Here is a 25134-nt window from a genome sequence, read left to right as displayed (position 1 = left end):
CTATAGCACTTTAGATGAGATGTCATTCAGCCCATACTTACCTATTACCGAGATCCAGTGTAGACTCATATTTTCAGGGACATCAATAAACACAGGAGGGCACAGCAGGACGTGGTTGACGATCTCCCCCAGACCCCTATGCCAGCGCACAAAAAACCAAAAGTTGGTGAAGAAATAAAACCCCAAACCCTTACACATCCCAACAACAGTTGCACAGAACATGGGTGTATTTCCTTACATCCATCCATCCATTTTCTGTACCGCTTATCCGTCAGGGTTGCGGGGGAGCTGGAGCCTATCCCAGCTGACTACGGGCGAGAGGCGGGGTTCACCCTGGACTGGTCGCCAGTCAATCACAGGGCCAACACACAAAGACAGACAACCACACACTCTCACACTCACACCTAGGGGCAATTTAGAGTAGCCAATTAACCTAATGTGCATGTTTTTGGTATTGTGGGAGGAAGCCGGAGTACCCGGAGAAAACCCACGCAGGCACAGGGAGAACATGCAAACTCCACACAGAAGGGCCCAGACCGGGATTCGAACCTGGAACCCTCTTGCTATGAGGCAACAGTGCTAACCACTGCACCACCGTGCCGCCCTATTTCCTTACAATTTGCTCCTATTTTTAATATATAAAAAGATCTTAAATCCTTTATGTCAATATCATTCATTCTTTCTGGAGTTTTGTCTCTTGTCATGTTATTGCTTGCGCACTTAGTGCATGCTGCATGGATCCTGTGCCCTGCTTTGTGACCTGAATGCACACACAATGGATCAGCCTGCTGCTAATAGCATGAGCCTGTGCCTGTGGCCTTTACATTGTGCACAGAATAAAGTTCAGGTGTCGGTAGTTCAACTGATTTATAATGGTGAACATGCTGTGATGAAGTGCTGATGTCATGGGATTCCTCACCACTCATTTGGGGAATCAAGTAGTTTGTATCTAAACAAGACAAATGGGCCACTGGTTGGTTGTAACCTTTCTCATGTGCATGTTCCCTCCAATCATATGCCACTGCTCCTTGGCACTGTGAGCTGACTTTATTTATAGCCATGCTCCTTGTGTGTGTGTTTGTGCATTTTGTGCCTGGTTGTGGCTGTATCATGTAGCAAGGAAACACCCACTTTTTCATACTTAGTTTCCTTATTTTTCTGTACACAGCATATACTCACCGTTATCTTCCTATCTGGCAAATCATGTGCAAGACATTTAATTTAAATATAATTTTGTTGAGTGGATTGATGTTCACAGTTAGGAATGCACGTGTTGAAATTTGAATGTGATCAGAGGAAAGAGGAAAATGATGCAGCGACAATTCAAAACTTGAGAGCACATGAAAATTGAGAAAGCGTCTACCTAGTAAAAGCTGGACTCATCAACTTGGAATCTTTTTCACATAGTTTCAAAAACAATTATGAAGAAATAAAAAAGTTTTTCCCTCGCCTGTGCTTTTAGCTGCACTTCAGCAGTTTTCAAAATGTCAGGACCTGAGAAGTTTTAAAAATTACCTTCAGATTTGCAGCAATTACCTCTTGCTACTATGTGGAGCTTCAAATGTGCAAAGTTGCTTACAGTGCAGCTCGGTAACAGTAATTAAATTAATAAAGGCATTCTCACATAATCATAAGCGTCACTGTAACTATGTAACACTGCATGCAAATCAAATGAGCTTTCATGCTATATTTGTATCAAAATTAAAGTGCTGTATGCTCACCCATCTAAATTCAATGATCAAACAAACAGAGTGGATATCTGGACAATAAAGCTGCATATCATTATTTACATTCACATGTGTTTTGATCTCACATAAGACCTTCTTATCATTTTTCAATGCAGTTCTATCATGTTACTCAGGTCAAAGAAAGACTCTGATGTCTAAGTGCTGGTTGACAGAGTTGTTGCGCTGTTGAGGACAATGAGGTCATCTTTTTTACTGTAATAAAAAAATGTTTGTTTAGGTCATAATGAGAAACATTTTTGTTATAACAACACACCAGTGATATGATGAGAAACGCTTATTCTAATGAGATATGTTGGTTTTGTTTCTTGTGAGAACTATATCATTTGATACCTCAAGTATTGTAGAAATGGACAATGCACAACCATTGTCTTTATTTGTTTTGTCATGTTGGATTAGAAAAGGGTCTTCCCCAAACTTGCCACGAAGTTTGAAGCATAGCATTGTCCAAAATGTCTTGGCATGCTGAAGTATTAAGATTTGTCTTCACTGGAAGGAAGGGGCCAAGTCCAACCCCTGAAAAACAGCTACATAGAGAGGTTTGTCTGGATACCTTTGTCTATATAATGTTGCTTTGACTGGAATACTTGATCAGTGTTTACTTTGAGTCGCATGGTATAAACAAATGAGAGGTGTGTGTGTGTTTGTGTGTGTGTACTGCACCAAATCACTTTAGAATGGTTTACTTGGACATTACAGCAAGTTTGGAGAATGACTCAGTTCACCTAAAAATAGCATTTCTGCTCCAGCTAAGATAAACTTCTCATCTTTCACTGCATGGTTGTCAGATGAAACAGATGCTCAGCTCTTCAAGTGACCTTTGGCCTTTTCATCACCTCTGTCTTTATGGACTTCCTCACATCTCTGTATGTGTCAGAGAGACAGCTCCCTGATCTTTTTCAATATTTACAATGATTTTCCAGATATATTTCAGTTCATGAAGTATTATAATGACAAAAACATGCTAGATTTTTTCAGTTATATTTAACATGATATATATTTATTTATTTATTTTTTTTTTTACCAAGTTGCAAGTTATAAAATTTAATCTCTCTCCTACTATGGAAATAAAGCAGAAATAAAACATAACTAGATTTAACATGACTAGATTTAAGGGTCTGATTCTGATATGCATATTTTATTAAATGTGGCAACAATGATCACTGTTGATAGTACTGTACACACCAAAGGGATTACTAAAAATATGGGAGCGCACCTTTAAAGAACTCTAATGGGCGAGAACCACCACCACAAGGTAAGCCAGAATTATTTGGAAGTGAAAACAACGTGATCTGTTGTAAACATTCATTGCAGTCTACACATCCGCTTTGTGCTTAAAGTTTGACCTGATGTACTCTTTACTCACTTTAGCTATGCGCAGTGTTCCTGTGAAATGAGGGATTATTAGCAAATTTTCTGTTCTGATTGCTTTCAGCTTTACCTCCAAAAAAGTGGTTTAGGTGATTTAGTTGAACTGTTGGACAACACTTGCTTGAGCGTCTCACTGGTATTGTAATCAGTACAAAAGATGATAGACCAAAACCACAAAAACGAGACCCAAGTTTTACTCAACAGAATTATCCCTATGCTAATTCTTTGAGGTAAAGGTGGATCGAGCTATAGGTTACCTCAAAGGCAAGAAAACACAAGTTAACACTGAAACAGTAAACTGCACATTTATAGAAAGGAAAACCAAAACGGTTGTACCCTTCATTATATTCATTGGCTGTCACATAACTTAGAGTTAGAGACACCACGTGAGTAGGTGAGTATTTTATTTCCAGGATACAGTACATTCTGATATCTACTGCTTTAACAGATAAATTTGTGGTTTCCACTTTGTGGTTTTTGGGACAGCAAATCTGGGACAGATTTTGCACTGAATGTGTGGGTGGATCTATGTGAGAAAATGTACACTCTTTCTATGTGTGTGTGTGTGTGTGTGTGTGTGTGTGTATAAGCATGTTAGTTCTATGCTAGCTTCACTCACAGCCAGGTAGCAGCGATGATGGGGCACATACATGCTGGAGTTCCTCAATTATTCCAGTTATGTGTTCTCTACAAAGACTTCATCACACAGTGTTTCAGGAAGGTTTTCACATTGCTAGGTGAATCAAAATGCCAGTGACACCCATCCCCAGCCCAGATGTCATCTGTGAATAAACAGGGTGTCAGTCTAGCTGCGCTCCTACTGCCTGCAGACAGCCTCTGTCAGCATCAGACCAGGAAATGCCGCCCCTCTGATGACAGCTGCCTGTGTCGCACTCACATTGGCACCCGCAGGGAGAGCCCAGCAGCTCCACACCCAGCTCCATGCTCACCACGCTCAGTGCAGATCCCCAAATCTGCTGTACGTCTCCCTGACAGCACTTCACTGTATATCTAAATTGAGCAGGAGCCTGGTGTGTCCCAGGGAAACTTTTACATTCTGCTCCATTCAGGGAGGATTTGTCACCTGGGGGGGAGGATAATGAAGCAGTGTTTCTTCTCTGGTTGTTTAAGGCAGTCCTTTCCGTAGACATGGTAATGGCTGGATTGGATTAAATGAGCTCTCCTCCTTGTCTGTCAAGGTGAGGATGGTTGAGATCTGTGGAACATTTAGGTTTTGTTATAAGCTGCAAGGGTATTAAATGAATATGAGTAAGCTGCAAAATAAAAAAACGTGTGCTTGACTGGCTCTGGCTATAGCGCCAGGTATGGTTAGTTTTAGTCGTAGTTATTCCTCCTGCCAAAGCAAATCAAAGTTATACAACATAGTGGCATCACTATGTTAAAAATACACTATATAAACAAAAGTATTGCACTCCATTCAAAATACATCATGAATATGGAGTTGCCGCTTTAAGAGCTTCTACTCTTCCGGGAAAGGTTTCTACAAGATTCAGGAGCGTATTTGCTCATTCATGCAGTAGAGCAATAGTGAGGTCAGGCACTGATATTGGACGAAAAGGCCTGGCTCACAATCTGTGTGGGCCAGTCAAGTTCTTCCACACCAAACTCATCCAACCATGTCTTTATGGAGCTTTGCTTTGTGCACTGGGGCACAGTCATGCTGGAATAGAAAAGGGCCTTCAACAAACTGTTGCCACAAATTCGTAAGCATAGCATTGTCCAAAATGTCTTGGTATGCAAGAAAGGAGGTTAGCCCGACCCCTGAGAAACAACCCGTTTGAATACTTTTCTCTATAAATTGTACAAAATAGTGTACTCTTAAAATTAATATTTTTAACAAAAGAGGCAGATGACAGATGTTAAACTGCAGCAAGAGCAACAAAGAGAAAACAGTATATCACAATAAAAAATGTAGGGTATTATTAAAATATAAGTTTTCAGCAAAAATGTGTCCTTAGTGTGTCTAGGGAGCCATCAAAATATGAGAAACAACCATTCACTTTATTTTTTGCATTGTTCATCTGTCAGAAAATGTGCGTTCCACATTAGTCTGATTTGCAGTCGTATGGGGCTTAATTAGTACCTCATTGAGACAGGAGCTCGGTAGCTGTTCTTCCCTCTGAATATCTAGTGAATCTATCTCACAGTCACTGAAGGATGGATTGGGTGTTTGTGGCACAACTTTGAAGTTGTAAGTTTTGCCATGTTTTAAGTTCTTTTTTTGTTTATTTTATAGGGTAGCCTGTTGAACTTGGCATTACCATGTCATGTCAGGTCATGTTGGACTAATGTAATATTTTATTGTTATTTTTTATTTTATTTATTTATTTTTTATTCTTATTATTATCCTACTGTTGTGTGCACATGGTATTCCCTGATTTTCAGTTTGTTGAAAGTGGTTTAGATTATCTGTATAAACCTTCAAGCTGTCTGATAGTCTGATCTTTTTTGTTTACTGCAGAATGACGCTGCTTCAAGATCTCAGCAATCAATCTGGTAAATTATCATGATTGAAAAAAGGACCTAAAGAACAAACTGTAAATTCAGATCGTAATAAACTTTCTTTCTTCTTTCTTTCCTTTCAGACCCTCATTCTCATGCATGAAGGAAAAAGAGTTCATTTGTTAATGCATTTGAGAGCAAATTTTTATTCATGATTAAACAAAATATTTACCATTTATAAGACAAGATGTGACCTTTCCTCTCTGAACATAAACATAGACTGTTACAACTGATTATTGTGGTTTTATCTCAGAGAGGATACTCATTATCCATACACCTGCAATTATAGGTTGCATGTCAGGAAGATTAAATTGTTTCATCAAACACCTGTTTCAGTTAAATTCAAGATGTGGACAGACACCTTCTTTATCCCACCCTGATTATTAGCATTTAGTTATTTTTGTTGGCTTTAAAGGGGAATTTGGGTATTTTAAAACTTGGGTCTTATTTTACAAGAGCATTTCTTTGAGCAAGACTTGTGTTTCTGGTATGACAAAAATTATTACATTACTCTTAAACAAAAAGGTCTCTCTGTAGAGATCTTTTCTGTAATATTGTCACACATAGAGTACCAATGGGGGTGGATGTAACTTCTACAGTTGGATTTGCCCCAGAAGATAACATTGCAGCTATTGCAGCTATGTCACAGTTGTCAGCTGGGGAGAACTACCAGACCAAATCAAACATTTTTGGTAAGTATGAATGATTTACCCACCAAAATATAAAAACACTCTTAAAAATGTCAGAATTCCCCTTTAAGCGTTTCAGTAACGATTGACCAAGAACATTTCACTCAAATTGTGTACGTGAGCAACATCTTTAACAACCATTCAATGTACCACTATTGTTTACAAGATGAAAATATCGCTAATCGAGCTAATTCCTCTGTGATTGCTCTATGTTTGATTTTGCTTTCTTCCAATCCTGCTTGCTGTGACAATGTGAATTTCTCCATTGTAGGACAAATAAAGGATTATCTTATCTGCACTTTGAATGTCCAACATAGCATTGGTGAAGAGACAGTTTTGTGCAGCTGTGTTCTTCTTCTTCCTGTCAATCAGAACAGCTTTTCTTAATCTTGTTCAACCTTTCCCTGTATTACATTGCTAGCACAATACTGCAATGGTTTATCAAAGATCACTAAATTACTTAACTTGTATCTAATAACAACATCCAGATTAGAAGTGACCAAAATGACTGAAAAGCATTAAGCATGTGAGCAAAAATGTCTACAGTACAATTACAACAGTAACGTAAATGTTTTGTTCCATTGCAAAGTAGACAGAGATATGGTGACTTTAGTTTGGCATAATTTTCTAAGTGCTCTGTCATGTGTTTATAGATGTCTTCTCATTGGAGGGTTGCTCCTACTAATTGGTCTTAATTGTTGGTAATACCCCCACGTCGTTTTCCTTTAGACTGCCTCGGCGTGCGGCTGAGGAGATGCCTTTTTTATTGATGTGACAGCGTTAAATTGAGAACCTTTGGCGGAGTGTCAAAGCCTAATTAATCACTCTAATTTCATCTCTCCATGCGTCCTCAGCCATTGAGTGAATGTGATCAGAGGGAGAACCGTTAGCTGAGCCTCCTCATGCTAATTAGCTGCTAGCCCGGAGATGGAGAGGCCCTCAGGGTGAGAGGCAAGGGGCTTAAAGCTGGCCTAAATGGCCACATAATGACCAAGGAAAAGGGAATCAGAGCCCGGCTCATTTTCATTATATATTACATTCAAGCCCCCCCCCCCTCAGCCCACCACCCAACTGAATCTGGTTTTTCCAAGGGCTCAAGTTTGAAGCTGTAGTCTTGTCCATCTTCCTTCATCAGACACTGTACTGTCTTACATAACCTCAACTCAAAAACATGAAAATGGAGTTGTAGCAACTACGTCTGAACTTAAATGAAAAGAACTGAAGGAATTTATTATGCCTGCCTCTAAAATGAAGCTGACCAGATGGACAGACAGAACGTATACACTATAATGGCACACCAAACAAAAAAGGCAAATATTTGGGCCATTTTTTTTTTGTTTGTTTTTTGGCTATAACAATCAGACTGTGAACAGCAACAGACGCTGAGCTATGACTGATTATTAGAATGAATTTGCAGAATATAATGCAGAATTTGGCCTTTATCATAAGTTAGTTTTATATGATACCTTTATGTCATGACAGTTTTACATAACTCATTCGCATCGATACAGTTCTGCTTTCTGTGATGATGCAATATAAAGGGAAGGTGGGAGTGGAAGTGGGTTCGAGAACAAATGATTCAGTAAGCATGACAATTGCTCTGTCAGGCAATTAAGTCAGAAATTTACTTGGATAAAGTCGAGTATTACTTCCCACTGTACAAAGTTTTCTGTTTATTAGTGATTATCAAATAACAAACAAAGTTTAAAGCTTTCATTTTAATCTTATCCACCTTATCTTGTGGCAGACCACAAAATACATAGTTAGTGTTTCACCTACATCCACTAACGCCACCCAACTAAACTCCTGCTCCAAGGATAACTGAAATGTTTGCTTACCCCATAACTTACTTACTTTATGGACAGTATATAGCCTTGGTGAAATAGTTAAATATGTTACGCAATGTAACTTACAGAAATAAGGTTGATATTACAAGACATATTTGAGTCATCCACCACCCAAACTTCCTGTGGACTTTCTTCCTTTTGGTACTATGTCACCTGACATTTTTTTTTCCTCTATGACACTTGACAAGTTTAATGCAAATGGTATTACACAATATGCAAAAAAGCATAAAAAGTGTTGCGATGACACATGAAATGATTAGGACATTGCCATTATTCATATACCATTTGGTGAGACAAGACTGGGAATACAATACTGAGGTGACTTGCAGATTGTCCTAATGATAAAACCACTAACTACTGCTAACTGTAGCTAGCTGCTGTTAGCTATTTAGCTTGGTTAGCTGTGCAGCAAGTGCCACAGGTGTCAGAGACAGTGTAATGACATTGTCCGACATTTTACTGACTGACGGGGCAGCCGTGGCCTATAGAGGTTGGAGAATCGGCTTGTGATCGGAGGGTACCGGGGAGCCGGGGTCTGCTCCGAGGTTTCTGCCTTCTAAAAGGGAGTTCTTCCTTACCACTGTCGCCAAGTGCTTGCTCAAGGGGAAATGTTGGGTCTCTCTGAACTAAAAACTAAATTAAAGAGTTTGGTCTAGACCTGCTTTAATTAGAAAGTGTCATGAGATAACTCGTGTTGTGATTTTGCGCTATATAAATAAACTGAAGTGAATGGAGCTGATGTTTTTTTAAATGCCACTTTATTTTGGAAGGCTATATTACAAACAGAAATGATTACATTAAAACACACAGCAAAGGTTTTCTTGAAGCAGAGGGATGTTGGTAAGAAGTTTGTATTTAACTAAAAGAATATTAAATGCATTTGTTTATTTTGTAATTATCCTGGGGGGTGTCAAGTTGTATAGGCTAAGTATGAAGTAAGATCAACCATTGATTTTTATATGTTTTAATGCTGTGCTGCTTTTCTAAGTTGTTAGACTTGCTGATATGTGTACATGAAGATATGTGTTGTTTGTTTGTGTTTATCAGGATGAATACATTCCATTTTTTATCTTGGTCATTTTAATATGACTTTGGTGTTGTTAATTGTTTATTAACTATAGTTTAGTTTTTTCTGTGATTTCTGTCATATTTTTGTTAAATAAATGAAAAAAAAGAAAAAGAAAAGAAAAAAAACAACAGCAATGGCACAGTTCCTACATATTAAACTTTACGGGACCCAGTATTTCTATATAGCTTGACATGTGTTGTTAAGACTGGCCCCTCTCTATTAAAACCTTCATCACACCACTTAATACGAGTGTGTGGGTACATCTGGCCAACGTATTTGGCATCTTCTGTAGATTCTGGCTCAAACACCTAACATGAGTTCTAAAAACCCTCGGCACCAAGCCTATCTGGCACCCACTCCTCTGGGAAAGCTGTGCTGGGAAAACAGGCCATGAGTCAAGACAGGCTGGGGAGCTATATCTCTGTGTGTGTGTGTGTGTGTGTGTGCTCATGTGCATGTGAGAGGGACGTTGACCCTTGCTCTACTTACTGGTGGTTGCTTGTAATGTTGGTGATCCAAGAATTTAAGCCTCCTCTGTTATTTTGTAAGTAGCTGTAAGTGGTTGTGCGTCACTCTGCAGACGTGTGAGAGCTAAATTACTGAAATGCAAATGTGTAAGTGGCTCCAGTTCCACAGCAAACAAACCAGATCCTACAGAGAACACTGTTAGACAGTAAAGACAGGTAGTTAGAAGGGTCAGTTTATGTAACCATAATCCATGATGATGTAGTAATGATTTTCACTGATTATTAAGTGTTATTAACTATTAGCTTTACTTTACGAGTTCTACACTTGGGTTTTTGCAGAAATTCCATGCATTTACATGTCTGCAGATCATTTTCAAAGGCATACGTGCAATTACAATGTTTTTAATCACATTAATACTGTTCATGTCTCTCCTGAGTATGTGGGGGCAGCAGGATGGTGTATGTGGGACTGAATTAAAATAAATCATAAAATAAATAAATGTAAAAAAATATAGTTTTAATAAATTCGTATTTTTTCTAGTTTGGGGAAAAAAAACAAATAGACCCAAAAAAAGACATGTAAGGCTTTGATGCACAGGTAACATAGTTCCATACTTACTGTCATTGTCAGCTATTATGTTAGTTATTCTCTCTTTTTTTTTTTAACTGTTAAAGGATCATTTCCTTTATAATTGCCAAGAGCCAGACAGAAAAAGTATGTAGGTCAGATCTTATAAAAATACTCTTTTACAAGTATAAGCCATGTATTTAAAAATGTACTTAAGTATAGATACAAAATCTTATCATCAAAATATAACTATAGTAGCAAAAGTAGAAGTACATATTATGCAGAATGGGGAACAATTTATATTTTATTACTGGATTATAAATAATGATAAATTAATGTGTTTATCACTTTAATGTTGAAGCTGAAAATCGTGGTTTAACTACCATTCTTATGGTCAATAAAGTCTTACCTTAATACAAATTTATTTTGTATTATTAAACTAAATCTAACTGTGCTAAATAACTAGTCATTTAAGTTATGAACCCCGCCATAAATATTTATATTTCTCTGAACTGTAGTGGAGTAAAAGTACAAAGCAGCTGAAAATGGAAATACTTAACTAAGGTACAAATACCTCAGAACTGTACTTAAGTACATTATTTCAGTAAATGTACTTAGCTTCCTTCCTCATCTGAAGCATGACTTATATGTCTTGTTCAATTAAACCAGCAGAGCAAAACCTAAGGATATTACCTTTACTATCATCACAAAGAGAAGCATCAAATCCTTATTTCCAAGAAGAAAACAAGTCAAAAAAATCACACAAATGACTGATCAACTGTTAAAATAATCCCTGATAAATTTTCTCACAATAGATAAATCAATTCATTCTTTTCAACTCTAGATCAATTCATTGTTAGTTTAGCATTTTTCATCGGATTTAACAGCTGCTCTCCAAAAAATGACTAATTTTCAGCACTGTTCTTTATGAAACTTTTCAGGTGTAAAGTAGATGATAAAATGAATAAATTCCGGTGTGATCCTTTAAAACCAATATTTTCTGCAGTATCTTTACTCTGCATTTTCATAATGAAAGTGAAAGGTGAACTCCAGACTGATGGCTGACATGCTGTCTCATATTAAACTGAAAGGCAGGAAGGCGATAGACAGTGTTTGACAGTAAAAGCTTTCAGCTGATAGTAAAGATCGAAGTAGATAGAGTTGTCTTTACAGACCCTTATTTTGTAAAACTGATTAACCCTCCCTATCCACTCTGGAAACTCCTGCAGTTTACTGTCCTTAGAATAACAGTTTCTGGGAAAATAAAAACATAAGCATCCATTAACACACAGTAAATTTTCAGTTATGAGCCTGTTGTGTTATTTCTCTGTGATGCTTGCCAAGGCTCTTCTTTTCCCTGTAATTACTGGATCAAATTCACATCACACATTAACATGAAGCAGGTGGCCAAATATGTTTTTTCCAACACTGGTAATTTATAGTTTGGCCTATGTTTTGTCCTTATATCATGCAGAGATGCAGTTTCAGCTAAGCTTGGCCAAGACATCCATATGCTTGTCTGACCTGATTGATTTCCTGGAGTGAGTGCTCCAAACATACACACACACTTCACATTCCTACTTACTGAACATGCCAACAGACATGGAGAGAGGTGGTCAACACCCTGGACAAAAGATGAGCAGATCTTCTTGCTTGGAGTGTTTTTTGTTACTGGTCACGTCATCAAACTTCTTACACCATTGCAGAGATTATTACTGTGTCTATTCTGTGACGAACTCTTCTCTTTTATTATGTACACCCATTTGTAACTATACACTGCAGGGAAGTTAAGGTCTGCTTTTTAATACTTCATGTTTTCCTTACAACATGTAGAAACTGCTATTCTCCACACCCCTCCCTCCACCACCCACTCACCACTCCCTTGTTAAACTTCTGTGTTGGAACAGATTGTAAAGTGATAGTTTAAAGTGGAAAATCTTCCTACCTTTATGATCAGCCCGAGTCCCCGCTGCTGGAGCCATAAGAAAATTGAGCACATTTTGCTCCAGCAGAGTGAAGAAAAGCTACTCATGAAAACAGATTTTTTATGATTACACTTTCTGGAAGGCTGTCAGCTCGCTCTCAGCTTTGGCACAGATGCTTATTTTAAGTGATCGGAGGAGTGAATTTTCTTTTCTTTTCTTTTTTTTAAGTGCCACATTTGGTGGAAGTGGTTGAATGTAACTGTCCTCATGAGATGGGATAATCAGACATAATGTGCACAGCCCACACACACACACACATATACACACGCATCTTTTTGTGATGCATGATACAGAAATTTTTACCACTCGGAATGAGCATGATAATGAGTTAATCTCATATGATCTTTTGTCAGGTCTCCACCAGGACTGCGGGGGTCTGAACCTTGAGAGGGCTTAGTTGTGTAAGTGCAGTGACCTTCTTACATTTTGACTGATTAATAAAATCAAAAATCTTCTTACACTTACAAAAATCGATATCATCTTTGCGTTTAAGAGCTTATTTTCATAAGAATTTGGTATATCAACTTTCCTAAACCTGCTCTACATTGTTGAGAGTGTACAGCAGCCCCGAGAGCTCAAAATGCACAAGCAAATTAAGAAAACATCTTCACCAGTGTCACAAGACATGTATGAGAAAGCGCAATTAAATAAAGAAATAGCCTGCAAAAATGGGACTTATTAGTGGAAGCATAACGATGGGTGACTGATACTGCGTTACAATAAGAAGAGGGGGAGAAGAAGAAGAGGAATAAATAGAGGTACATCTCATCAGTGTTTGTTAGAAAAGTCTTTCTCTGTCAGCCTTCATCACATCTTTTCTGTGTTAAACCACCAACTTTTTCACCTTTCCCAAGAGGGAAAAACGAAACATGCATTTAACAGGTGAGGCTTTCAGCAGAGACTCAAATGTCAAAACACACGACAAGAAACGCATGTAAAAGCGGAGAGTGGAGTTCACTTTGACTGTCGACATGTTTTAGGGTGGATTTATATATGTGCATCCCAGCACCTCAACGGCTGAACTTAACTGCCATTCCACTCATAGCTCTGGTTTAGAGCCGTCACCGTGCCACAAATCCCTTTGACCAATCAGAGCAGTGCACCAATGTGTGTATACAGTCCTGTGTGTGCACATCATTCGATGAAGAACACTACGAATTAAATTCAAAAAGAGGAGTGTTGTAATTGGTAGTGTTTATGTACGTTACAGAGCTGGGGACAGATGAGATGTGTACAGCAATGTGCAGAAGCCGCACAGGAAGAGGAGTTCAGTCAGGATCATTACAGCGGTCTGGGACTCATCAGAGTATCTAAACCATCCACAGCATGTGTTTTCTATCATGCAAAACAATGTCCACCTTGACATTCTTTGAAAGTTAATTAATGTCCATGTGAGAAAATAATTTCACTAATTTCAGTGTAATGGCCAGCATCATCTTGAGAGACGTAAATGATAACATTGCACTCTAACAGTAAATATGTTTCGTTTGCTGTAGAAAAAAAAAATGCTTCAGATTCACCGCTCTGGCGTTTTCCATGAATAGAGAAGAAAAGTTTGTAAAGTTTGATGCAAAGACCTACAGTGCATACATTCTTTCAAAATATGGAGAGAATATCCTTGGTCTCACTGAAAATATTTCTCGAAAGGTGGTGAAAATTACACGGCCTGTGTGGAGTTCAAAACAAATCAAGAGGCATTTCCAGACCTTCGTGGCTTTACTTTTATCACTTAAGTTTGGAATTTGACACATGTAATTACTCCTGACCACGTGAAAAGATTTACGTGATGTATCTGAAATACGGAGATGTGGAGAAAGTTAGAAATCTGTTTTCTGGCCTGTGTTTCACAAGCAGTGTATTAACTAAAAGAAGAACGGGCGCTAAAACACTGGCTACAGCAGGTTGTAGCTTTGCTTAAATCCTTTCTGTCACAAAGTGAGGAGGAGGTTAAAATTCCAAATATGACAAGAAGAATAATTAGTTGCCATAATGGAACCAGAACTAACCATAACACACACACATATGCATCATTAACCCCACCCGCTATCTTCTGAGTCCAATAATGTGTGTCTGATCATGGTCGAATTCTCAATACAGCAGTTCAGATAAACAGACTATAAGGCACATGGCAGCCATAAGATATTGTAACCTGTTTAATCTCAGATTTTCAAAAATTTTTACAATCCTTCTAACAGTGACTCTTGTACAACAACATAAATACTGTGCTGGAAAAAAAAAAAAGAATTTCCAAAAATTAAGCAGTTTTTTCCCCTCAGTCTCTTTCTGTAAACATTGAGAAATGCAAATCAAGTCTCCTCAGTTCTCAACAAGACAACAACATCAAAATAACAACAACTGTTCCATCTGTAAGGCTCAGCTGCCTTACTATGCAAATAGTCTCTAATGGGCTCAGGGCAAAATGAAATCTTTTTTTTTTAAGTTTCCATTACCTTCTCTTTACTAATCCGTTAAATGTTCGAAGGAATCAACAGTGCTCAGTTTTAGATCCAGCAGGGTGTAGGGTATGTGACGATGGAGGGGGGGAGGGGGAGGGGTGTTGTGGTCATCCATCAGAAGAGGCTAGTGAGCGTGGTCTGTGATGGGCTCCGGCATTCGTGGACATCCATGCCGCCTGGCACTGAGGTGAGCACGGAGGTGACGGTGGGCATGGTGGGGTTGGTCAAGTCTGTCAGGGTGGTGGGGGTGCTGGAGGGGCTCATGGAGGCATTGGAGATCTCTGAGGCGGGACCCGATGGCGTCCCACCCTGCAGCGTGGAGCCATCGGATGCCTTGTCCACCCCTGTGCTCTCCTGCCGCAGCAGGTTCCTCCTAAACTTGGCCCGAGCGTTTTGGAACCAAACCTGTGGAAATAAAATCACAGAATAAATAACATTACTACAGTGGAACTGATCAACTGATGTTAAATAATGCTTAAAGGAAGACTTCAGGTTTCTACATACATTCATATGAAAATATTTACCAGCGTCAGTTGAAATTACACATAAGGTAGTTTTGGACTTAACTCGAGCTGTATCTGGCCAAACACATACAGTTTTTGTTTTATTGCTAGATATCATGTGTAGAGCTCACAGCAACAGAAAATGACAAATTCTGCAGTAGCATATTTTTCAAGAAATAATATCTCTATTACTCTAGATAATCTAGAGGGTTACTCTGAGGGATTATGTCTTTTACAATGGCAACGGTCCACTGCAAGGTCTGTGGATTCCGAAAAGTAACCAGGACACCTTTCTGAAACGAGATGTTGGTGACGAATTATAGAAATATAATCTTTCAGTGCACTCCAGTCATCTCCGATGTACAGAGGGCTAAATGTTTCTGCCTGATTTTGTTGAACCAACCATTTTAATACCTCCCTAACTCACAAGTACCAGTGCTGCACTTTGTTCAACACTTTTAGTTTTAGTAACCACGGCTGTGCATTTGCATATTTGAGTCCGGTAACTTCAAACTATTCAAAAACTACAGCAGTTCTCTTAAGAAGCATTGATTAAATTTCAGTACAGATTAAACCCTCTAATGGCAAGTAAGTTTCTCACATAAATATAATTTGTCACAATGAACACTTGAACATCCTGTCTTCTTTTATTCTCGCTAGTTTTTGCAGCATGTTAATACAGTGCAGTTTGTGCTTAAAACTACATCATCACACAACCCTAATAAAAGCAGGCATGATGCTCACTCTTATCTGCTGTCTCTCAAGCATGTTTTTCTGTCTTTGTAATTCTGATAATGTGGTAAAATGAATGCAGACCTATGGCTGCCTGACAGATTCAGGAATTTGCATCTGAGACTGTTCTATCCAGAAAAATATCAGCATCAGCCATTTGTTCAAATGCTTAAATAAGATGCATGTTTACATTTCCCTGACAAGAACCTTTAGCAGCTATGTCAGCAGGAAAGACAGAGGTAGAAGAAGGACACGGTGGATAGATGACTCCGACTTGGCACAGGATCAGTATTTGTTTTCCATTTTCTAATTAATGTGGGTACATTTTAACCGAGGTCAGTCTTTAACCTTGAAGTTGCACTAATCGATATTTTTATATGAACAGTGGCTCCAGTGGCTTTGTGTTGTATGTCACTCACAGTGATGAAACCATAGGGAGATATAAGTAATCCTTGTCTCTGTGGAACCTTTAGAATCTTTTATCTTATTGTTTTAGTTTTCCGTCCTGCAACTTTTGATCACTCTCACTGCTTCAACCAGGATAATTTTCAACATAAAAGCTTTGATAAACCCACTGTACACTATCTGCTTAGCACCAAAAAGAATGCAGACAAAGTAAGCGACTAGCTGCTGAACAAAGCCAATCATTTTGCTGCTAAAGAGCTACTTTTTTCTGAGGAGCTGGTGGAAACCGAGCAAGCTACAAACAAATGAGGGTGAATAGTGGAATTACATTCTTTAAGTTACCAGAAACAAAACTTCAAATGAATGCTTATGTTGCAGCAGTTGTTTGCTAATTCACGCAAATTAACTTTTTAAGGCTGGAATATATCAAATGTGTAAGGAGAGTTCTGCATTTAGGTGACCAAAGAAGTGGTTAATCCTGTTTTAAACCCAAGCGAACTTTAGCCCTAGCTGTGAAAGATATATTTTGTAACAGTTTTCAGAGACACTGAATAATATTGTTGCCCCGCTGTTAAAGATGATAAGAAACAAGAAAAATAGTGATGTGGTGTTTGAAACGTTTTGATGTCACAGAACCCACATTACTCCCCAACCTCCCACACCAGTAAGCAATTCCTCATATCTGTTTAAAGTCTGTTTGCAGATGATATGACTAAAATAATAATAATAATAAAAAAACTTAACAACACAAAGGAAGACTGCTGTTCTACTGCTTACTACTGCTTTTCATGGTTAGTCACAGAAAGAGGAAGTGGTAACCACAGAAAATGCAACCTTTTCTTGTTTGCTTGTACAAGTCTTGGCTTCCTGTTTTATTGACTAACAAGATAATAATGCACCTATCTATGTTTTGTATAAAAAAGCAGCTATGTTTTTAGTCATCCTCATATTTGCAATGGCAATACAGTTACTGATTTCTTTGTCTTTTTATTGTAGCCACCATGAAACCGTTCAAGGAAGCCCCTCACCCAATTTTGAAACTATCACCCTGTTCCCCAGTGTTTATTTATTTTTATATTGGAATTACCTTCTTTTTTTTTTTTTTACACTCAATTATTGCTGTCTTTTTCAATAATAAAAAAGTAGTGTCTGAGATGTAGTGAGTGAGGCGATGATCTATGATAGAGCGTGGAATCATGACGGAGCCATGGGGCTGAGGGAGAGGCGCTTCAGCTAGAATAACAGGCATGAAAACTTGAACGCATCAAAGCAAAACGACTGCTTTGTTTTCTGCAAGCGTTAATTAAAGCAGCGGGAGGATTTTTTTTTTTGTTTCCTTCTCAGAAAAATTTTGATTCAGAAACCTTTTTGTCTCATTTTTCTTCTTCAGTCCCCCAGATAATTTGCTGTCGTCTTTTGTGGAAATCAAAGGCTCAGTTGTGCTTTCTCTTTCTTCGTGTGTACTACAGGGCTTTGTGTTTTTCATCCCTTAGTCCTTACAGTAACATCACATCTTCCACTAAAATAGTTTACATTTTGTTTTTTTATTGTTATCTTTTCATTTCCAGGTAATTTTGCATTCCAGAGTAAACACATATAACAGTTTGTTTTTCCCACAGGAAATTAGACACTCTTCTTTTCCATGCAGCTCTCATTTTTTTTTTTTTTTTTTGACTGTGTTTTTATTTAAAAGAACGGAAAAGAAAATAAAACACTTCACTTTTCTTTCAACTTTTTGTAATTCCCTGAAAGTCTTCCAAGAATTTTCACTGGACTGAAAAACAGCACTATCTTAAAATAAAGCAGCTTATTTGGCTTCTTTAAGAAAAATCTCACTTCATATATTTTACACTTGGAAGCAGTCTGATTTGCATTGGAAAAAAAAAAAAGTAAAATTCCTTCAGTCCTGTTGGCATTTGTCTCCTTCTGCCCTGAGCAAAGGAAACCGTAGACTCATCTCAAGAGAAAGGCTGCGGTTGTTACCTGTAAGACTCGCTTGGTGAGACCGGTTTTCTGGGCGAGCTGCTTGAGGTCCTTGGCGTCTGGGTTGTGGTTGATGGCAAAGTAGGACTTCATGGTCCTAAGCTGGTGGTGCTTGAATGATGTTCGCATGCGCTTGGTTTTCTGATTGGAGCTGTACTGGGAGTCCCGGTCCATGGGCTCGCCGTCATTTTCATTACAGCTCAGCGCTGCAGGCCAACAGACAACAGGAGAGAGCAGCTGGTTAGACAGAGCAAACTCTGATCCAATCACTGACGATCATCATTTGGATATGTTTAGTGCTTCACTTTGCATTGGCTGTTTGCATTGACCCCTTACTTTTAGGAGTTAGAATTCTCCAGTCATCACTGATAATACTTTATTTTGTAAGAGCACAGAAACAACTCCAAATCCACTTAAAGGAAATTTCATTCTACATTTTAAACCTATTGGATGTTCTTACTTTTAATACATCGAGGAACAATACATTGGAAACTCAACAAATGCATATCGTACGACCCCACATGAGGCCCTGACTTGCAACAGTGCAAGAAAGGTAGGCAATGCAAATGTTTAGTTTTAGATAGATAAGATAGGCCTTTATTAGTCCCGCAGTGGGGAAATTCTCATGTGGAGCGAAAAGAGAAACACATCTGTAAAGAAAGAAAGAAAAGTTATAGCTCTAAGCTGACTGAGGATGAAAATTTCTTTTAGATTTTTGAGGGGTTGTTGTCCATCTTGCTTGAACTTCATTCTCTATTCATTTTCTTCATTTAAATCCAAATAATCAATCTAATCCAAGGTGACACTGTGACCTGACAGCTGCTTCTTCCAGCTGCAGATCATCTTCCTCTCTGCACCTCGTCTGTCTGTCTGTCCCTTTCTACATATCTGTCTTTCCTGGGAGGAGGTGCTAGCCCGGCTTCAATAAACACACGCACACATACACAACGACGACAACAACAACAACACACATGTATTTGTCCCAGCCTGCAAATTTCTTGGCAACATTCAAAGTGTTGCTGCATGCATAACAGTTCGCGTTCAATATCAGAACGCTGCAAATGATGAATATGAAGTGAGTGAAAACCATCCGAATAACACTTCACTTAATTAGCCCATACACACCAGGCAGAACAAATGCTGCTTTCTGTCCAAAGCATATGCTGCGGCGTTTTAACAAAAAGCCGCCTGTTTCCCGCTTGTATCCTCATCCACGCACGGAACGTCTTCCCCACAGCGTTAGTACCATCACAGAGTGGCAGGCTGATCCAGGTTGCCACATGTCCTCATGTGATTGTTCAGGTGAAGCTTTGATGTTGTTTCTGACTGGTAACAGAAGAGGGCGCACTGCCTCTTTACTCTCTCAGCTTCAAATTCATTTTCCTCTGTTAATTTACTTAATACCCACAACGAATAAAAGCTAGAATATTTTGTTTTCCAGAAATTTGCCTTCCTTTTTACTTTTTGTCTCGGTAAAGAAATACATGTTCTTAAATTTTCAGAAAGCATCACTAATCCATAAAGTCCATCATTGAGAGGTGAAATTATTCGCATTGTTTTTAGGTCAGCCTCACTTGAGCCATGACTTCCACTGATTCACTGAATAAGGAAAGTGATGCTTCTTTTAAGGAGGAATCACTTGATCCGGCCAGAAGTGAGTAAAGAAAAGAAAAGAAGCTTGTCTGCATTAAAAAAACAAGTGAAAACATAATAACTCACTTGTTGTAGCTGATAAACTTAACTGACTGAACTGTTCAAAAGTTCTGGTTAATGAGAATCAGTGAAACTGGCACACAAATAAAATTACAACAGAAAACTCAGTGTGTTGCTGTTTCTATGACTTGTCCTGGATTCTGACATGTTTTGTTTTTTTTTTTTTTGCAACTGACTCGCTTTTTTATGTGTACAATTGAAATGGTTAATTAACTAAAGTCAGAGCATTAAAAAGTCCACTGTAAAATAGTTCTCGTATTCCCTGCTCTCTCTTCCAGTGAATAACTCATCAAATCACATTGATCTGTGGTAACCGCCCAGTTTGGCCCAGTCCCAATGTAAAAAGGCTCCAGAAGTATGAGGTGTGTGTGTGTGTGTGTGTGTGTGTCTGTGGTTGGGGGTCGTTATGGCTTGTCGATGTCTATGGAACCTGACAAGTGGAAAAGGGCAAAAGCAAAAGCTGGAACATCAAAAAACTTTTCTTTTTATACCTCAAAGAGGACATGGGAGAACAATTTATTTGTTTTAAGAGACTTAACCGACTAAAAACCACAAACTATTAAAAGTGAAATTCTTTTCAGATTATCATTTAGAAAAATCTTGACTACAAGTTTTTGTTAAGAATAGTTAGACTGCTTAAGCATGAAATCTTTATGCAGCAGTGTGGAAACCCACACAATCAAACTTTAAAAAGCTGTTTGCAGTGAACGTAATTATGGCCTAAATGTTGTCAGTTTACAAAATAATGTCAGTGGAACTAAGTAAAAGTTAGTCAGTTGGTGCTCTTCTATGTTGGGCCTCCACATGAACATGCTGCTGTTATTTCTGATAGAAATGGTTAACTTAGTGGAAACTGTCCAGACTATCATAATGACAAAGATCCTATAGGAATACAAATGACAAGAAGAGGCCCACACTCGTGACTAAATCATCCTAAACATAACAGAAAAATCAAGCAATGTGATAAGATAACTATTTCTTCGATATTGAGCAGAACACCACTCTCTGGGGCTGTGACAACATGGCGTGTTTCAAACTGGGCAGCCGTCATGGCACTGCGTTAAAGTTAGGAGAAACTGAGCGTAAACTCCCTATAGAAATATAAACAAAAAACAAAAAACTCTCCAGTTTTATGAGAAGGTTTTGAGAGTAAACTTATTGCCTAGAATGGTACAGGCATAATTTAAAGCCCGATGGGAACGTTAAAAAGATTTTTCATTAATGAAGCCTGTCACTTTGAATCAGACCGTCCTCGTGGCGTGGGCCTGCTCATTAGAGCTGTGGAGCGAGATTTACTTTCCAACAGACAGCGACCATTCTTCTTTTTACTTCTTAACTTTTTCTCTTTTTACGTTTTAGACCAAAAATGTATTTTTTGTTCAAGTCATCATCAGAACGGGATATTTTGTTTGTTTGTTTCTTTTTTCATAAAAGTGTGTCTTACCTGCGTTGTAAGCAGCCAGCTCGGCTCCTGGCCCGGGGCTTTTCCTCTTCCTCGGCCGGCCTTTCTGCACTGTCCCCACGCCGTTGAAGTAGGATAGTCCGAGCGTGTTGGCCGGGCCCAGGCCTTTGTGCGGGACAACGTCCCCGTGGTTAAAATGTGTCTGATATTCTCCCTGGATGAGAGTCTCAAAGTGCAGCCGACAGTACACCAGACTGTCCTTCATGCCAAAGTGGTCCCCGGTGGTGAGCATCTTGCTGCAGGTGGTGCAGGTGAAACAGTTGAGGTGGTAGACTAGGTCTCGGGCCCGCATGACCATTTCCGAGGCTGAGATCCCCAGGTGGCACCGAGCGCATCTCTGCACTGAAAATCTTCTGCGGACAACACAGAAACCTCATCAACGGCTGGACACGCAGCACTGACACGCCACCCGGCACGGTGGCGTGTCAGTGTGGAGCAGGCCAGAAAAACTGTCTCTGCAAACAGCCCAACTTTAAAGTACTTAAAAACAGTGCATTAACTCCCCCTCTCCATGGCGCACTAATGAGTGAACTCAGACGGAAGCTCAAAGTTAGACAGACACCCTCCAGCGATTTGCCGATATCACTGAGCTCCATGTGGATATCAGGCTGGGAGTTGAACAAAACTTGACATTTTTTTTTCTTGACGTTTTCACGTTTCTAATTGAATAATATCTCCTTATCCCAACTGTCGATGTTACCCAAAGCTTGCCTGTCAGTGATGAGTGTGTGTGTGTGGGGGGGGGGGGGTGTGTGAGGGTGAGGGTGAGGGCATACTCCCCCTACAGGGCTGCTATACCTAAAAGTAGCTATTTCATTATCTTCATTTCGATAGAAAGTTTTAGCACAATCATTTTCTTTCCATGCACAGTCCCCTCCCCTCACTCTCTCTCTCTCTCACACACACACACACACACACACACTGCACTGCGCTGAAAGAAACACATGAATGTAATGAAACTCTTCGGTATGAAAACGGTACAGTATGGATTATGGATTATACCACAAAGAAGATATAGATTATAGTTGTCATCGGTGTAGAATATCAACATCAATTTCAGCCAAACGATCAGGACAGGAGCTTTGAGACAGAAATGATGTATAATTCTAAAATAAAAGTGAAATAAATCCAGAAAACGTGATTGATTTCGTTGTTGAATTGAGGTTATCTTAACATATCCCGTCCCGGATAATCTGTGGTGTTCCATTCACTTAAAGACAGTTCATCTTCATAAAGGTGAACTCTCTTCATCTTTATGATTTTGAAGCACAGATTTTGCTCTCTGAAACATACATGCAGCGGTGATCCAAAACCCCCGCGCACTTCTGGATGGCCTGTGTGCCCTCCTACCTGTAGTAGTCCTCTTTGCAGTAGATGCTTCCGTCCTTGCTGAAGCAGGTGAGCTCAGACTCCAGGTTGAGTTTACACTCGCAGCACTTGAGGCAGCGCATGTGCCACTGTTTATCCACGGCCAGCAGGTAGTAGCGGTCCGCGATCTTCCTGCCGCAGCCGGCGCACAGAGCGACGCGCTCGCTGGTCATACACGGCATGGACTGCAGGTCAACACGGAGAGAGGCACGAGGACACGGCGTCAGAACGTGATGTAAGGAGAGAGAAAAACAACAAAACGATTCTACATGGCGTCCTCATGGCCTAACACTAAGTCACCCTGATGTGGGAGGGAAAAGAAATATTCTAAAATGCTGGGCAGATGACCAGTCTATTCGCCACCGCTACCAGTCACATATGGGACGATTTTAGAAATATTATTTAAAAAACAAACCAAAAAAAAAAAAAAGGATTTTCATCTTAACAATTCCAGTAAAACCAGCTTTAAATTCATATTATAAATTATAATAAAATACAATTGTGGGTTCAAAAATGGAATCCTGTAAATTGCAAACTCCGTTCTGCAAGACAAATTTAAAAACAAACAAGCAATCAAAAAACATTAAGGATTCTTTTTGTTACACTAAAAGAAATTGTAGCCATGAATAATCTGCTGATGTTCATACATGCTGCTAATAATAATAATAATAATAACAATGATAATAATAATAATGATATGAATTACACAGCTAAGGCCAAAAGAAACGATAAGACCGCAGTTAAAATGTTTCTGATAGAGGCAGCAGGCAGCAGAAGAATTAAAATAATTAATTAAAATGTAATTTAACCTAAAGTTACCATGAAGAATCACTAACACGCTGTGTATGGACTTAAAGAATCATCACCATTAATTCATTTCAGTAGTAGTAATATCAGTAAAATCTGCGCTGTTCATTTTTGGAAAGGTAATGATGTTAACTGAAGGTACAGTAAACAAAGGTTTATGATAGAAGACTGTCATTAATTGCTCTTTTTCGAGAGGCCTGCAAACCGCTCGTGCACGCACACCCGCACGCACAGGCTGCCCCACGCGAGTCATTTGCAAATGAAGACAGAAGCTTCATTAAAATGATTGCTCTTTCCCATCTTCTCTTGTTTTATTGTTCGTGCTGGCAAATTAAAGAATTATTACTGAACTTGTTAATCCAAAATTTATTCTAATCTTTAAAAAAAAAAAAAGGAAACTTGTTATTCAGATTGGAATAAAAACTCGTGGTTGGCTTTTGCTGTTCGTGTTTAAGTTCATTTGGCTGTGAAAAAAAAAAAGTCTATTGTTTTTGTTCGTGAAGCATTCAGAATCTATTTGAATGTGTGCTTTGCTGTGATTAATATGTGTTTTGAACGCACGCTAAAAGGCACATTTAAAGAAATAAAGCGCTGGATTGTGAACATTTTTGCTTCTTGACTATTTCTGCAGCTTGTTCAGTCCTGGGTTTGTTTGGTTGACGCTTTGCTGGGACTAAAATAAGTTGTGAGATTTCAGGCTGAAGAAATCCGGCCTTTTGGAGGAAGTTTGCCAGCCTCAGAGGCGTTTAAAAGCAAGTAAGTAATAAGCTGGCGCATTTGTTGGACAGTTTTCCTGCATAAACTGGAAGTTCAGAGCAGAATCAAAGTGCTTGGAGCTGTAAGAGTGTAACCGCTGTCACATGTTTCCAGGCTGCCATGCTGCTTGCGCTAACAAGCCGAGAGGACAAAACGAATCTCTCCTACCGTTTCTGATTCCCCCATATCGATGGCTGAGCTGATGGCTGCTGACTCGCTCTTTCCTCTCCGGTCCATTTCTTCCACCACACCGTGCACGTCGCCTCCAGGGAGGCCATGGAAAAGCATCGTTGCCGCAGAGGGGAGGATATTGTAACTGTTCTCTTCGGATCTGCAAGCCAAGATGTCCATCAGAAGCAAAACCCTGCGCAATAATGCCTTTCAAAAATCTCGCTTTTTTTTTCTTTTTTAGGTTTTCCTTTCTTGCCGTGACAAGTGAGAAATCCAGATCAGGAAGGAAAAAAATATGAGGGAAAAATTGGACACGTGTTCTCCACACTACGTCTCATCTGCCAATGGAAACCGTCATCCGAATCTCTGCAGCTCTCATTATTAATAAGCTATGATTAATTCATAAATAACAGCACGGATTCCGTTTCTCTTACCAGGATCTATTTTTCTCTCAGGTTTGATATTATTTCTGTGTTATTAACAATTACACTCTCTATATTTTCTTTTCCATTTA

At 39.1% G+C, this 25134-nt stretch overlaps 1 protein-coding gene across 1 annotated transcript; it reads right to left on the bottom strand.

Moving 5' to 3' along the window:
- Nucleotides 1–14404: 14404 nt before the first annotated feature.
- Nucleotides 14405–24870, bottom strand: lhx2b (LIM homeobox 2b). Its single transcript, XM_046386016.1, has 5 exons — nucleotides 24618–24870; nucleotides 22869–23071; nucleotides 21501–21871; nucleotides 18344–18549; nucleotides 14405–15125 (listed from the first exon to the last, which is right to left on the bottom strand). Exons 1-5 carry the CDS (start codon nucleotides 24798–24800, stop codon nucleotides 14835–14837), a joined length of 1254 nt encoding a protein of 417 aa, XP_046241972.1. The 5' UTR covers nucleotides 24801–24870; the 3' UTR covers nucleotides 14405–14834.
- Between the last annotated feature and the right edge of the window lie 264 nt (nucleotides 24871–25134).

The sequence above is a fragment of the Scatophagus argus genome, chromosome 4, assembly GCF_020382885.2.
Source record: "Scatophagus argus isolate fScaArg1 chromosome 4, fScaArg1.pri, whole genome shotgun sequence".
In the NCBI taxonomy this organism is placed as follows: domain Eukaryota; kingdom Metazoa; phylum Chordata; class Actinopteri; family Scatophagidae; genus Scatophagus; species Scatophagus argus.
This window is presented reverse-complemented; position numbering and strand designations above follow the sequence as displayed.

What these genes read in the sequence shown, in the direction of transcription:
- lhx2b (XM_046386016.1), bottom strand. Translation starts at nt 24,800, where the DNA reads ATGGACATCTTGGCTTGCAGATCCGAAGAGAACAGTTACAATATCCTC. An exon ending in ATATGGGGGAATCAGAAACG is followed by an intron (nt 23,072 to 24,617) that starts GTAGGAGAGATT and finishes GTTGACCTGCAG; the next exon opens with TCCATGCCGTGTATGACCAG. An exon ending in TGCAAAGAGGACTACTACAG is followed by an intron (nt 21,872 to 22,868) that starts GTAGGAGGGCAC and finishes TGTTGTCCGCAG; the next exon opens with AAGATTTTCAGTGCAGAGAT.